The following is a 16,624-nucleotide window of genomic DNA, read 5'->3' as shown; positions in this document are numbered from 1 at the left end:
GGCTCTGTCATAGGCCGGCAGCTATAGCTCTGATTAGACCCCTAGCCTAGGAACCTCCATATGCGTGGGTGCGGCCCTAGAAAAAAGACAAAAGACAAAAAATAAAAGTAAGTCATTAGAGTACTTCATTTAGACAAAAGTTTCCATAGGTTAAGTTAAACAAAACCTACCATTGTTTCAGGGCAATAATCTGGGGCTCGCTGCAACAGGTGTTTTAGTCGGGATTCACTTTTTGAAGAGAATATCTATTTGACAAAAAAAAAAAAAAAAAGTTTTGTGGCATTTTTTTTCATAAGACATAGAAGAGGTAAATTTATTATACTCTAGATCTACCAGTTGTCTAGAATATTTTTTCTTTGTTTTTTTGTTTCTTTGTTTCTTTCTGTCTGACTGTCTGTGTGTCTGTCTGCCTTTTTAGGGGTGCACCAGAGCATATGGAAGTTCTCAGGCTAGGGGTCGAACTGGAGCTGCAGCTGCTGGCCTATGCCACAGCCACAGCAACGCCAGATCCAAGCCACATCTGTGACCCACACCAAAGCTCACAGCAACACCGAATCCTCAACCCACTGAGCAACGCCAGGGATCTAACCCACATCCTCACGGATACTAGTCGGATTCGTTACCACTGAGCCATGGAATTCCATCTAGAATATTTTCCAATTTCCTTTTATAAATGAAAAACATTTGGAAAGATCTAAATTAGGCTGAGGTAATATTTCTTGAACAGTTGGTTAGTTTGGCAAATAATCAAAAAAGTCTAAATATAGCAAATCAAGATCCTTTTCTAAGGATTAAAAATGGAGAAAACCAGGCTATAACGTGTGATAGGGGACAAAAAGAAAAAAGAAAACATGAAAGGAAGAAAAAAAAAGATAGATTTATTCTAAACTGTTCTACAAATTGTTTTTAGTCAACTGACCACAGTGAAAAATAGACTATTGTCATACCCTTGACATCAGTGAAAAACAAATTTGTGAACAGCATTATAGCAAAAACTTCTCCATAGAAGCCCGTAAAATAGAGACATAGCTATTTTTAAAAATAAAGATGCTGAGCTGTTGATAAGTTCACTCATCAGGCTAACTGGTTCACTTCCAAATACAACTTTAGTTAATGCAATTATAATTTAACATCTCTGTAAATTACAAATCGTTACATATATTATTATTTACAAATAGTTAAGATTGTAATATCTATGAATGCTAAGGACAATGAAAAAAGATTTATCTTTAGTTAGTTTTAATGGCCATTTTCCTTCAAAACCAACTATTATTATTGAAGAGAGCTAGACCATCACCATTATGCAGCTCCTAGTGAATTAATGCATTAGGACAATTACCGACAATGACTGCCAACATTATACTTATGAGTAAGACTTGCCAAACAAAACAGCAATAAAATCTAACCTGAAATGATCAAGCATCTCTTAGCTTAAGGTAGCTGACCGCCATGTGTGGCTAAAAACTTCAATCAAATAAAATGAAATAAAACATAAATTCATTTCTTCAATCTCTTTAAGCACATTTCAGAAGTTTACTTGGCACATATAGCTAGTGATTTCCCTATTGGATCATAAAGATATAAAAATACTGTCATCACTGCACAAGTTGTATTGGACAGCTCTCCTCTTAAACATACCTATCAATTAGTAAGAAATACAGAGGAAAGAAGAACACATTAAATGATATCATAAGGATACAAACAGCATAATGCAGACTGTGAAAAACTCCACAGGATAAATGATCAGATTTATCCTGCAGAAAAACTGCAAGGAAAAACCTACATTAAAAGGTCTTTAAAAGACATGTAACCAACTGCAATGCTTATATTTCACTTGCATCCTGATTTGCGCTTATAAAACAAAACTTATCAGACAGTATATTTGAAAAATAACTAGATATGAGTATTACATTTTTAAAGAAGTGTTATAGTGTTTAGAATAAGTTATAGTTAATTTTGTAAATGAATACTTATAATTTATATAGATACAGACTGAAAATTTATGGATCAAATGATATGACAACTGGGATTTTTTTCAACATAAATGTTCCTCAATATAATGGGGGGAGGATTAGATGGGAGTATAAATGAAACACAACTGGCCTTGACTTAATAACGCTAAAGCTGAATATGGTAGAATTTGTTATATTTTTCTTTATGTTTGTATACATTTGAAAATTCCAATTATAAAAAGATTGAAAAGAAGAAAGAGAAAAGAAAAAGACAACAATGAAAGGCAAGAAGGAATAGAAAAGAGATAGGAAGGAAGGCAGGCAGGCAGGAAAGAGGGTGAGAGGCAGGGAGGGCGAAGGGGAGGGGAGGGGAGGGAACACAGGACATTGGTAGTAGAAGGTGAAGAGGCAGAGTTTTGACTTATGCATTATTCTATGCACTTGGGAATTCAGCATAAACAAAGCAAACAGAAGTCCCTGCTCCAGAGTATCTTCCCTAACAGTCTTCTTTTTAAAATTGGGGGACTTTCCTCAGATCTCAAACTTCTTGACTTTTATGGCATCTGACATCTTATTGTGTTGACTATCATGTAACACCAGTCCTGACTTCAGATTCAAATTCTAAGTTTTTTTTTTTTTTTGGTCTTTTTGCCATTTCTAGGGCCACTCCTGCAGCATATGGAGGGGTGTAATTGGAGCTGTAGCCACCGCTCTACACCACAGCCACAGCAATATGGGATCCAAGCCACATCTGTGACCTACACCACAGCTCACGGCAACGCTGGATCGTTAACTCACTGAGCGAGGCCAGGGATTGAACCCGCAACTCATGGTTGGATTCGTTAACTACTGAGCCACGATGGGAACTCCATCAAATTCTAAAAGTTTTAATTCAACTGTTTTCACACAGTGGTTTTCGCTGATAATTCAGCAATTCACCTCCTTCCATCCATTTCCTAACCTTCCACAGCCATCAGGGCACTAGTATCCACTCCAATTCAAAGCTTAAATATCAGCAGGACTCTACCCTTCCTTCATTTCCTACTGGTTGAAGAAATAATGATTCCTCACTCTTGGTAATTCCTTTCATTTTCAGGAAGCTCTACCAGTTTTAGCACCCTGGCCTCTCTCCACACCACTCACTCATTTGCCTTGTGATTGGGATGACTGATTTACTTGACTGTTGAGTCTGGCAGGGGAAAATGAACATATATAACCCAATCCTCAACTCTCCTCCCCTGGAAGTAAGTCTAATTCTGTAGTTCAGTGTGTATCTGGAGATGAAAGCTACATTCAACATTTGTGTAAATGATAATAAAGGTGGTATTGGGGGTCTTACCTGTCTTGGTCCTGTGCCTCATTTCTCAGTTAAGAACTTGGTCAGGGAAGAATTTTTTTATTAGGGTGGACTGGAGTGTTCACTTAATTTGCTAAGTTATAGAATTTCTAACACTTCAGATTTTAAGAATTAGACCTTGCCTGGTGCAGGTGCCTCATAAAAATCATTTACTCTATAGAATGTCAGTGGAAAAAAACAAGAGGAAACGAAGCAAAATGTCAGGAAAGCAGTGCTTCCATAAGGGAGCAGAGCTTCTTAAAACCTCTGTTATGGTGATACCATTGAGGCCATTTTTGTTTTTAAAAGCTATTTTCTTGGCAGTAAATCTACAGAAAACTTAATTTGCTATAAGTGTTTTGACAAGAATTCTCTAGCAGCTATTTAAGATGAGCTGAGTCACTGTCTTGTCTTATATTTAGTCTCCCGTAAAATCTTTCTAGGAGTTCCCTTTGTGGCTCAGTGGTTGACGAACTCGACCAGCATCCATGAGAACGTGGGTTTGATCCCTGGCCTCACTCTGTGGGCTAAGGATCCGGTGTTACTGTAAGCTGTGGTGTAGGTTTAAGACATGGCTCAGATCCCACAGTGCTATGGCTGTGGTGTAGGCCAGCAGCTACAGCTCCGATTCAACCCCTAGCCTGGGAACCTCCATATGCCATGGATGCGGCCCTAAAAAGATAAGTATATAAATAAATAAAATCTTTCTAAATTCATAATATTGTCTGAGGGAAGTTTTAATCCCAGTCAAGTAGCTCTCTCATTTTGAAGAAGTAAAAAAATCCATGTTATTACTTGAAAAACTCAAAAGTCGACTGAGGTCATTAATTCTCAAGTGTTAAGGTTAGACCTACACAATCGAGATGATGAAAGAAAGGTAAGGCATTATGAATGAGTATTGTCTCAGTGGACTATCTGAGGCTCAAGCTCGAGGCTCAAGCAGAAAAATTCAAACTACAGAAAAGTTTCAAAAGTAGTATAAGGAACACCCACACAGTTTTCATCTAGACTCACCCGTTATTAACATTTGCAACATTTGCTTTAACTTTCTCTACCTATACACACTATTACTATTATTCTGATGAAACACTTTAGAATTCATTGCAGGCAAAATCATTCATTCCTAAATGTCACCATGTATCTCCTAAGAACAAGGACACCATCCTACCTAACCACAATACAATCACCAAATTCGGATCACAGCACTGATACAATATTATTACAGTTCATATTCAAATGACACCAATTTATCTCAATAATGTTCTTTGTGGCACTTAAAAAAAAAATTCCAGGACCCAATCTAGGATAATACACTGCATTTACTTGTCATGTCCCTTTAGTTTCCGTTAATCTGGACGTTTCTTCGCCTTTCGTCTACCTCTGAAGAGTGTGGGTAGTTGTTCTGAGGAATATCCTTCAATCTCGGTTTGCCCTATCACTTCCTCATGATTCAGGTTATGCATTTGGGGCAGGAATCCCACTGTGTTCCTTTTCAGTGCATCATGTCAGAAGACACACGTTAATCTCTTTCATTACTGGGGATGCGAACCCTGACCACTTGTTTTTAATGCTGTACAACAGATTTTTCTGAAACAGTTATACTAAATAGTTACATAGCTAATACCCTCCATCATCATTATGTAAGCTTACCTGCTCACATACATCACGGCACATTTGGTTATCCTTAGAATGATTACAACACAATGCACCTAGGGAGAAAAAATAAACACCTAATGTTGCCTACTGTTAAATAAACAAGATGATTAAGCTAAGCCAGATGGTTACACAAAGCATTTACGCAACAGATTATTATTATCCATTTTAACTCAACAAAACTTTGCTGCCTACCTATTATAAGCCAAGGGAAGTGCTATGTTTGAAGATATGGGTCTGGCCCTCAAGAATCCTGCAGTCTAATAGGGGAGACTGTCATGTAATAATAATAGCTATTATGTACTGTGTACTTTCTACATGTCAGAATTTTATTGCTTGCTTTACGGATTGTTTCATTCAAACTTCACAATTACCCTATGGGCTATATTCTATTATTAAACCTATAATGGAAGGTTAAATTATAAAAAAAGATACAAATTTGTTTTGGATATGTTAAATATAGGCCTCCATTATCTAAGTGAAATAGAGATTAGGTCGGAAGACTAAAAGGGTTGAGATGGGGTTGGGAGCTTGGGGTGAAGTTGTAGAGGTGGGGAAACAGCCAGTGTGGAAAGCAATGGAGGCAACTATAGATGTTTCTCAAATCTGTGTTCTATGAAACACTGTTTCATGAGTTGTTATTTATCTATCCCTCAAGAGAAAATGTTTCATGTTCAACTAAATTGGAAATGAAGGATGAAAAAGTTAAAAGGAATTCTTTACTGCAGGACTTCATGAAGGCTTTAACATGTTAACATGCACCATTAATCTCCTAAAAAGGGATCTAAGAAGATAGATTTCTCAGAGCACTGAATACTTTTTTCATGCCATTTATTAACATTTCAGATGGCCAATTTGGGAAACACCACAATAAAGAAAAAATGTGGTCCAGCAGCCTTATGGGCCCTGAGAAATTAATAATTTGGTGACAGAGATAATCAGCAAGGATGTGTTACTATTCTAGAGTGTAGCTGACTGGACAAAAAGATACAGGGGGCATATGTGCCTGTGTGGCACAGCAGGTTGAGGATCAGTGTTGCCCTAGCTGTGCCTCAGGTTGCAACTGTGACACAGGTTCAAAGCCTGGGTAGGGCACTATAACTTGCCACAGGTGCAGCCAAAAAAAAAAAAAAAAAAAAAAGATATAGCTGGATTGATCAGGGCCTGTTTAGACTACCAAGTCAAAAGATACAAGGACATGAAAATATTACATTTCAAGCAGCTGGATCTAATCCAATGGTTTAAAATATATTTGTGGAGTTCTCATGTGGCTCAGTGTCTTAAGGATTCAGCATTGTCACTGTGGTGGCTCAGGTCATTGCCATGGTGCAGGTTTGATCCCTGGCTTGGGAACTTCCACATACTGCAGGTGCAGCCAAAAATGAAAAAAGGAAAAAAATATATATTTGCACATAATCTCTTCAGTGAAATCTATATAATTTCAGTGTACAAATTAGATGAAAGCTGAGTTTTTTTGACTGAAGGTAGAATTAGTACTGGGGAGAAATGAATGAATAATAAGGGAACAAAAAAGGTCCTCTTTAGTTCTTATGAACAATGCTCTTGAGTTCAAAACTAGAAATTGTTAGTCCACAAAACAATGATGGGGTATATGATATTAGTGACATCACTATAGTTTAGTTTCATAAAAAACTATTGTATATTGTGGGGCTGGCTTTCTAATACTATGAGAAAAGGTGTCTTAAAGTTCTAAACATTTGACTTAAAAATTCTGAAAAAACAGGATTTCATTAAGCTTCAGAAATCCAAAAAAAATTCCTTGCTGTAGTTACTTTCTTAGAAGCTCTAATTTGAGGGAGAGCCCAAATCACTCAGACTTTCTAACAACACCTCTTCTCCCCTGCCATGCCACATCATGCCAACCACCCCTCCAAGATTCTGTTATGTCCCCAGCCTTACCAGAAGGGAGAAAGCAGGTGGGGGAGGAGGGAGATTTCCCATGTGATACTGACGTGCCCTTTCAAAGTGCTCAAGTTGTTGTCACTTTCTACCATCCTCCTACACAAAGGTCATAGGAGGGCAGAAAATTCAGCTGATCAAGAGCAAAGATAACTCAAGATAACATATGGTCCCAATAAGTACAGGCTTAGCAAAAAGTAAACAGTCAGGCAGACAAGAGTCTGACTTGGGCCTAGGATTTTTGGGAAAAAGGTTCTTGGAGCAAAAGTCTATTTAGAACAGAAACATAAAACATGCCATAAAACTCCAGTAACAATGGAAGGTTTTATTAAAAACAGAAAAGCCTATTTTTTTTGTCTATTTAATGGTGAAGGTCAAACTTAGAGTGACATGACTTCCAAAGTTAAATTTTTAAAATAATTTTTATTAAGAAACCCTAAAATTTGGAAAATAAGAAAAATGATCTAGTATTCCCACTGTCGTGCCAGAGCATGTGTTGACATTTTGACATACTTCCTTCTAGTCTTTCCAAAAGCCTTCTGAAATATTTGACAAAATGGGATTAAAGAGAGCAGCCTGAAATCTTCGGGTAAAAATGCCCTCCCCCCTCCCAACCAAGCATTCCTCTGCAACAGTACATTTCCTCCCCCGAGAGGACTGCCACCGTCCTAGAACAGACTAGGAGACCTACACTTCATCACATTTTCCATACTCTATTTTTAACCTTAGTCATCATTGAATTAGTGACATCTTTCATTCTCTGAAAAAATAAAAAAACTTATTAGAATCTTAAATGCTGCATATTTTTCCAAGAAATACAGGTCTACAAATAGACATCAATTCGTAAGCCTTCATTAAGAATGAGGGCAAAGGATTCAATGCAATTAATGTGGCAATTAAAGGTCCTTTTTTTTTTTTCAGAGCTTTTAAAATGGATTAATTGGGTCATTCAACTATTAGAGTGCAAAAAAACCCAAAAAACAAACAAACAAACAAAACCCTCTCCAAGGCCTAATGCTTTATACAAGAAAAGAGTGAATTCTAGAAATGTTTTGTTTTTATAATTTGATTCTAAACTAATTTCTTGTTATTCAAGAAAAATAGTTTAAAACTCTGGTTTTCACAAGATGGAATTGAACAGTTAAAGTCAGTTCAAAATAACACTTGATATTGACATGATGAAAATATATAACACAGGTTATTAAAGACATAAGGATGAATGTCATATTTTACATTCTTATTCCAAGAGTCTGTAGTCATAAAATTAGTAAAAAACAAAACCTGATCACTAAAGACCAAGTACACTGGGTTTAAGAAGGTATTAGCATAACCTAGAAATACACGAGCAGAAACATCCAGTAATTAGAAACATCAATGGCTGCTGGTTTGGGCCACAGGTCTATTAAAGATAGGCAAGTAGGCAGGAAGCACATGCTCCAGCCACAAGGGAAAAATGCAAGTTCTAAGACCAACCAGCATCTAAAAAAGCAAATATACACCCTAATCTAAAACTAAAATATTCATAGAATTACAGGACTTTTGAAGTTAAAAGAGATTTTGCCACAGAAGCCTCTCCAAAGCTATAATTCAATTTGGTTAATGAAAAGCCATTCTTGCTTTCTTTTCTAAAGAAAATAAAGATTCCTTCCAATTAAGGTATTCCTAAGGAATTACTAAAGGGTAAAAAACCAAAATCCTGGAAAAAGATCATTCCAAATAAAAAAGATGCTAATTAAAATATATGATTTTACTTTCAATCAAATTTATATCTTCAAAACAGCCTGGAAAGTGACAATAATCACTTTTAAAATATTTAAACAACTGCAACTTTAACTTATAAATGCATTCTTGCAATTATTACGACTTCAAAAAATATAAGTACTTGTGTATATTCATGAAATATACACAAGAAAGAGCCAAACAGTAAAATGATTATCTATATACCCACCAAATGGATTCAACACTGCTAAAATCTTTTCATATCACTTTATTCATCTAAACACATACACATGATGGTTTTTTTCTGAATCATTTACAAGCTACAGACATCCTTCTGCATTGCTTGCTCCATTCTGCACTACTGCCAACTGTAAATTAAGCTTCTAGTATCAATATGACTGCCAGCTTAATTGTTTTATATAACCTTCCATGACATCACTTTTTCTAATCAAGGGCCTACCATTGCTTCCTACCATTCCATTTTTAATTTTTTTCCAAGTCTTCTCACCATCCCTTCCCTGATTTTTCATTATTTTTTAACAAGGAAAGCCTAAACATTTACCTTGAATACAGCCTTCTGTCTGAAATGCCCTCTTTCTGCTGACCTAAATTCTAAATTTTAAGCTTTGTTTTTCAAGGCTTAAATCCCATCTCAACTCTTAGTAAACCTTTCTTTTCCAACAACTCCAGGTCATGTTGGTTTTCTGGTTATTTAAGGTCCTACTATTCTAGTCAGAACTGGAAACTTTAACACCTCTTAACTCCTCTCTAATACTTTCATGTGTGTACTGATGATAGTTCCAGATTGAATGGAAACTTCCTGTACCCATTTAGCATAGTGCTCAGCTCAAAAAAAATTATTTATTCATTGGTTAATAAGTAATAATTTCCTACTTATACAATGGATGTACAAACAGTTTATTTCTTTCACTGTACCACTGCCACAGCACATTTCACATGGTGACCAAGCCATAATTTAGCAAACGTAACATGGAGTTGGTGACCCAGGTCAAAAGACCATATGCACAGGCACAGAGGTATGTAGCCAGCTGGTAGTCGGCTCTGCAGGTTAAGGTCAAAATGAGCTGGGGCTGGGAAAGTTTTATGCTGTGCAGAAACCTTGAGGAAATGGAGGAAGCTGGCTAGTGGGGAGTGGGAAATGCAAGAGATTCACATAGAGAAGCTCTGAGAGGTAGAAAGACTGTCTCTAAAAGTAGTCTTGGTTCTTGGCAGCTTTCCAGTTCCCAGAGCAGTCCCTGAGGTTGTGCTGTGTTCAACTGCCTATGCTTGGATGTCCATGTGTTCCCTTTAGATGTGACATAACTAGCTACCTAATCCTGAGCTACCCTGGTTTCTGCTCATTTCAGAGTCAAAAGAACCTTAACATAGACATTCATCACTAGGAAACAACAAACCAAATGATTACCAAGATCCCCCCCAAAGATGCTAACAGCCAGTATTCTCAGATAATTACCTTCTTTATCCTATGCTGCAGGACTTCTATTTATAAAACAAGAGATCTAAAAGTATGTGTGTTTGGCTCTGAATGGCATATTCCATCATCAGACTGTTTCTCTTAATACTTAATATACTTTTCTTGAAGTCTTCTTCATGTAATCTATGTGCTCTACAGCATCCATCATATTATGTTCTATATACCTGACTAAATCACATGATTTTTTCCCTCAAATACATTCAGATTAAGAATATAAATTGACATGTACTAATACAACCACATAAAATTAGCAGTGTAGATATTATACACTTTTTGATGATATTTATGCCTGATTTTCTCACTAAGCCATAAAACTCACGAAAGCAGAGACCATGTCTGTTTTTGCTTACCACATTGTATATGGAGTGCCTATTACAGTGTCTGACACTATAAATAGCTTAACAAATATTTGCTGAATGTAATACTGCTGGGTATGAATTTAGTCTAACAAGCAATAAACCAGGGGGAGTTATTCCATCTTAAACATATAAAAAAAAATGGAAAATTTGAAGTTCCCATTGTGGCTCAGCAGTTAACGAACCCAACTAGTATCCATGAGGATGGGGGTTCAATCTCTGGCCTCGTTTAGTGGGTTAAGGATCTGGTATTGCCGTGAGCTGAGATGTGGGTTGCAGATGCGGCTGGGATCTGGGGTTGCTGTGGCTGTGGTATAGGTGGGTAGCTATAGCTCCGATTTGACCCCTAGCCTGGGAACCTCCATATGCTGCCAGTGTGGCCCTAAAAGGACAAAAATAAATAAATAAATAGTGGAAACTTTGATTATCTTCCTGGATCACCTGCCAGCTCTCTAATGTGCTCCTCCTTATCTTCTCAACCTCAGTAAATGGCATCATTTTTCACTAAGTTGCTCAAGGTAAAAATCTGTAATCTTTAATTTCTCCTTCTTTCACTTCCCACATCCAGTCCATGAACAATATATCTTGAATCTCTCCTTTTCTATCTCCACCACCACTCTAAGTCACCATTATCTAACTCTTGCTTCAACTACTACAATGACCTTCTAGCAGCCCTGCTTTTACTTCTACACTATTAAAATCACTTTTTTTTCATTCAGCAGCCAGAGCGATCCAAAGTAGAAATCAAGGTACATATGCCTTATCAACTATACTTTAATTAAAAATTAATTTAAAAAGAGGAGTTCCCGTTGTGGCGCAGTGGTTAACGAATCCGACTAGGAACCATGAGGTTGCGGGTTCGGTCCCTGCCCTTGCTCAGTGGGTTAACGATCCGGCGTTGCCGTGAGCTGTGGTGTAGGTTGCAGACACGGCTCGGATCCCGAGTTGCTGTGGCTCTGGTGTAGGCCGGTGGCTACAGCTCTGATTCAACCCCTAGCCTGGGAACCTCCATATGCCGCGGGAGCGGCCCAAGAAATAGCAACAACAACAACAACAAAAAGACAAAAGACAAAAAAAAAAAAAAAATTAATTTGAAAAGAAATTAAAAAAAATAAATATGTCTTATTTCAAAGTCTATTGGTGGAGTTCCCGACGTAGCTCAGCGATTAACGAACCCCACTAGCAACCATTAGGACAGGGGTTCAATCCCTGGCCTTGTGCAGTGGGTTAAGGATGCGGCGCTGCCGTGAGCTGTGTTGGAAGGTCACAGATGCAGCCTGGATCCCATATTGCTGTGGCTGTGGTGTATTCCAGCAGCTACAGCTCCGATTAGACACCTAGCCTGGGAACCTCCATATGCAGCAGGTGAGGTCCTAAAAAGACAAGTAAGGAAAAAAAAAAAGTCTATTGGTTTCTATCTGCACAAAAAATAAAATCCACAACCCTTATGTGGCTTTCTGTACTGTCTATCCCTGGCTTACTCTTACTATGTTGCAACCATACTGACCATCTATTCCTTCCTGCCTTAGGTCCTGGTCACCACCCCAGTCTTTCCTAAGGAAAGCACCTTTGGGCTTCAGATTTCAGTTCAGAATTTTACCTTCTTAAAGAGGCCTGTCCTGTTATCACTATGTAAAGAACCATTTCCCTCTACCCACACAATTCTCTGTGCTATTATCTAGTTTCCTTCATAGTATACTTAACACTATCGGAGATAATTTTATTTATCTGTTTGTTGTCTATCTTTCCTCTGCTAGAATAGAAGCCTCCTGAGAGCAGCAACCCTGCACCCAGAACAGTGCCTGTTCGTAAGCACTCAAATATTTTTTGAGTAAACAAACCCCTGTAGTATGTTTTGCTCTTTTTTTTTTTCTTTTTAGGGCTGCATGTGGAAGTCCCCAGGCTAGAGGTAGAATCAGAGCTACGGCAATGAGAGATCCGAGCCATGTCTGTGACCTGCACCACAGCTCATGTCAATGCCAGATCCTTAACCCACTGAGCAAAGCCAGGGATCAAACCCCATCCTCACGGATCCTAGTTGGGTTCATTAACCACTGAGCCACAGAGGGAACTCCCTGTTTTGCTCTTTTAAAAAAACCACATTTATAATATATCAAACCACCTCCTTGACATCACCCCACTTTCTTCTAGAAGTAGCAAAAAGTATGATTAATTAAAAGTATGATTACTGAAAGATTGTTTAAATCTATGGCTATAAGACAGGACCTTTTAGTAGCACACCAGAATAAACTATCATATCTGGTCTATCACCAATTCCAGCTCTTTTTACAGTGTGGGCCAACATAATTCTTTCCGAAGAGATCTGCTTCTTATTACCTTCCTCCAGATAGGCGGTTGCTTTTTCTAACTTAAAATTCATTACATTTTTTTTTTTTTAGGATTCCACGTTGACTATTACATAATTTCTTAAATGTCAACTTATTGAAACCTAGCCTTTAATGCTACATCTTGCCCTCTTCTGCACTATTACAAAACATCTTAAATAGAAACAGAACTACTATCAGGTGCCATAACACACAGATCCTGAGACTGCAGAATAGGGTCCCATCCCATTCTCCAAAGGGAACACTCTAGGTGTTGGGGAGGAGAGTTGGGGGGTTGAAGGGATCAGAAAGTACACAGAATAGGAAGTGTGGCACTATTCCAATGTAAAGGATGTGGCCAAACTTCACAACAGATCACAATAATTAAGCAAGTCAAATCATCCCTCCTGCACCCCCTCCCCAGTGCCTCTCTCCCCTCCAAGAGGAAAAAAATCTCTAAGTCAGAACAGATAAGACTTGTAAAATGCCTTATATCAGGGGAGACAGGAGTACCCAACCCTGGATGGGGTAAGGAGATGAGAAAGAAGTCTGGACAGGAATACAAGCCAGGGCTTCAATGAAATACAATTTAATATTGTGTTCTTAATTTCTGTTTAGGATTGAAGAACATTTTCCACATTTTATACAAATCCACAGTGGAAGCCTTTTGTCCATTGTATTACTCAATGCCTTTATGTAAGGAACCAGGCAACATATGCTTAAGAATTTAGTACAAGGGACAAATCTCACTTTTAGATCAAACTAGGAATTTTTCCTTTTACCAAACAATGCAAACTTTATCTTGCCATGGACTTTGAGAACTGGAAGGGCCTTGAGAAATCAGTCATCTAGCCCAGAACTTTCTAAAGAAAGTTTTTTTTTTTTTTTTGGCTGCACCTGGAGCATATGCAAGTTCCTGGGTCAGGGACTGAATCCAAGCTTCAGCTGCGACCTACACCACAGTTGTAGCAATGACAGATCCTTAACCCACTGTGCTAGGTGGGTATCGAATCTGTGCCTCAGCAGCAACCCAAGGTGCTGCAGAGACAATGCCAGATCCTTAACCCACTGTGCCAGAGCAGGAACTCCAGAAAGAAAAGAATTATCTAAGCAAACAATTTTCATCCTTCCTGTGCATAACAATTTTATTGAGATGTAAATCATGTTAAAATAATTAAACAAGGAGGCCATTAGACTGAGGTGGCTGCAATGCCTTAGTAGCCTACCTAAGCAAACCAAAACCTATGTCTATAATGCCTCAAGGTTAGGAAATCAGAATCCTAAGGACAATCAACCACAAAGAGCCACCTAGGCTCGCCCATATAAGGCACCTACTGAAGTTAGAGCCAATCAAATAATTTCCTTGCTTTGCTTCCACTTCTATAAAAGTCTTTCCCCAGGGGCTGTTAATTTCCATTTGGCACTGCCCAATTAAAATCAATATTTGCTCAAATAAACTCTTAAAATTTTAACATGCCTCAGTTTATTTTTAACAATTACACACCTCAAAATTTATCCCTTTAAGCTTTACAATTCAGCTGTTTTTAGTATATTCACAGAATTCTGCTCACCACTATCCAATTTTGAACATTTTTATCACCCGAAAAATAAATCCCATACCTTTTAGCAGTCATTTCCCCATTCTCCCAGCAACAAGTTTCTTTACCACAGGAATCCTTGCCAATTATTGTGAATCTAATGTATTTTGTTAATTTATAAGAGAAGGGTACAGTGTACAGTGTTTCCCAAACTTATTTAATAGCTAACATTTCAGAGCTTACTAGATGCTATTCTAAATGCTATACAAGTATTACCTCAATTAATTATCACAATAAAATCTATCAGAATTTTACATACAATAAATGTCGATATTTAAGCACAAAAAGACTAAAGCTAAGTAATTTGTTCAAATAGTCTAAACTATTCTACTTTACAGAGTCTCCCTCAGAACTGACTAGTTGTGGGGTAAGAATGCACAAGCAGTATTCTTTTTTTTTTTTTTTTGCTTTTTTTTTTTGCTTTTAGGGCCGTACCCTCGGCATATGGAAGTTCCCAGGCTAGGGGTCAAATAGGGGCTACAGCTGCCGGCCTACACCACAGCCACAGCAACTGCAGGATCTGACCATTAGCGACCTACACTACAGCTCAGGGCAATGCCTGATCCTTAACCCACTGAGTGAGGCCAGGGATCAAACCCACATCCTCATGGATCCTAGCTGAGTTCGTTAACTGCTGAGCCACGAAGGGAACTCCAGGACAACGAGCATTCTATGAATCATAACTCTGGAAGTGCTTTAGTTCAATTTCTTTAACTTAAGAAGAAAAATGGGGACCAGAAAGGTAAGCTGATTTAGCCACAAATACAGCATTCTCTCTCCTCTGATTTGTCTAATTGACAGCTAAAGTTTAGAACCAAGTTAAAAATAAGGAGCCACAGGTTCTTGACAATTCTCTCCCTTCTTTAAACAGTCTTGTCTCTAAAACAACAATAAAAAACAACAAACAAACAAAAAAACCCAAAATTTTAACTCTGTAAGTTAAACTTTGTTGAGATTGATTTTGCTCTTTCTAGGTGTGTCTCCCTGTAAACAGTGCTCTTCACCACTTTTTCGTGTATAAATCCCAGCCATCTTTCAATGGCTAGTTAAATTGGGGGAAATCAATTTTCTTCCCACCCTAGGCGGAGGTCATCTCTCTCCCTCCGTGCACTCACAGCCTTTCTTCTCCTCTGGACAATTCGAGCTGCTCCATCCCTGCTGCACCCTACCTCCTAGCCAGAGCTGCTGAAGGGCAGGAGTTGGCATCAACTCCTTTAAAAAGCCCAGCACGTGGGAGACACTCAAAAAGCACTCTCTACTCCTGGTCTAATTCCTCCAGAGCAAGAACAAAACTCTCCTCAAGCCTTCCAGCCCCCAAAGAGAGCGTTTACTGATTTGTAATTTGTCTCCTGCCAGAGCTCAGCGCTGTGTTGGAAACACCGCATACCCAGAGCGAACGGCAGCAGAATCGGATTTACAAGGCTTGACCCATTCTCTTCTGAGACTTGAGAAGTCAGGCAGCCTGTGGGGGCCCATCAATGCTCGCTGCCCGAGGTCGGCCTTTCTGAACCGAGGGTCAAGTAACTAGTAAAAATAACTGGCCAGGGCGGTGGAGCCTCCGAAATCCCATCCAACCCTCGCGACGTTCCTGAGCGACGGCATTTCACCCTCTTCGGACAGAGACCCGAGCCGGGTGAAGGGATATGGGCCGAGCTGGGGTCCTCGTTCGGTGGGTGACAGAGCAAGGCCTCGAACCTGGGTCATTACTCCCAGTTGAGCAGATCCGCGCGGGGAGAGTAAGGGTGGACAAGGGTTCCGCCCGTCCCGCCTCAGCAACCCCGGCCGCCTGCTGGGACCTCCGGACCCTGGGTTGCCAGAGCGGGCCGGGTCTGGGGGTCGCACGCACCCCCGCCCCCTGTCCCGCGCCATCTTGGAGCGCAGAGGCGGCCGCTCTGGACCGCCCCGAACAGCTGCTCCAGCAGTTACTTACCCGCACTGCCCGGGGCCAGGCTCCCTATCACCTCCGCGACCCCCGCCACGGCTAGCAGAAGCAGCAGCGTGCCTCGCGGGGAGGCCCGGACCGTCGCCATGTCCGGGCCGGGGGATGTGGAGCCGCGGGATGCTCGGACCCAGCCTGCCTGCCTCGGCCGCCGCAGCCGCAGCTCGCGGAGGCCCCGCCCCGGCGGCTTGGGCCCTTGGTGATTGGCTGCGATGCATCCAAGCCCCGCCCCTCGGCAGCACGGACTTTCCAAAACCTGCTGGGGGCGGGAACGTGCCCGAGACGCCCGCTCTTTGTTAAGGGCCAGCTGTGTGTCGACTTCTTCCTCGGAG

General features: G+C 39.7%; 1 protein-coding gene across 5 annotated transcripts in view; it reads right to left on the bottom strand.

Annotated features, from left to right (window-relative positions):
- RECK (reversion inducing cysteine rich protein with kazal motifs) overlaps positions 1-16,624 on the bottom strand; it is a 77,038-nt gene extending 60,414 nt beyond the window's left edge. For 3 of the 5 annotated variants that reach the window (XM_013993655.2, XM_021065983.1, XM_021065989.1), the window contains exons 1-2: positions 16,284-16,418; positions 171-245 (exon numbers count right to left, since the gene is read on the bottom strand). In XM_013993655.2, coding sequence (XP_013849109.1) covers positions 171-173 — 3 coding nt within the window. In that variant the 5' untranslated portion in view covers positions 174-245; positions 16,284-16,418. Of the gene's footprint in view, positions 1-170; positions 246-4,938; positions 4,998-16,283 lie in introns of all 5 variants that reach the window. The other 2 variants (XM_021065979.1, XM_021065965.1) reach the window with 2 other exon arrangements.

Source organism: Sus scrofa, chromosome 1 (assembly GCF_000003025.6).
Source record: "Sus scrofa isolate TJ Tabasco breed Duroc chromosome 1, Sscrofa11.1, whole genome shotgun sequence".
Taxonomy (NCBI): Eukaryota; Metazoa; Chordata; class Mammalia; order Artiodactyla; family Suidae; genus Sus; species Sus scrofa.
The sequence above is the reverse complement of the archived record's forward strand: the minus strand, read 5'-3'. Positions and strand labels throughout refer to the sequence as shown.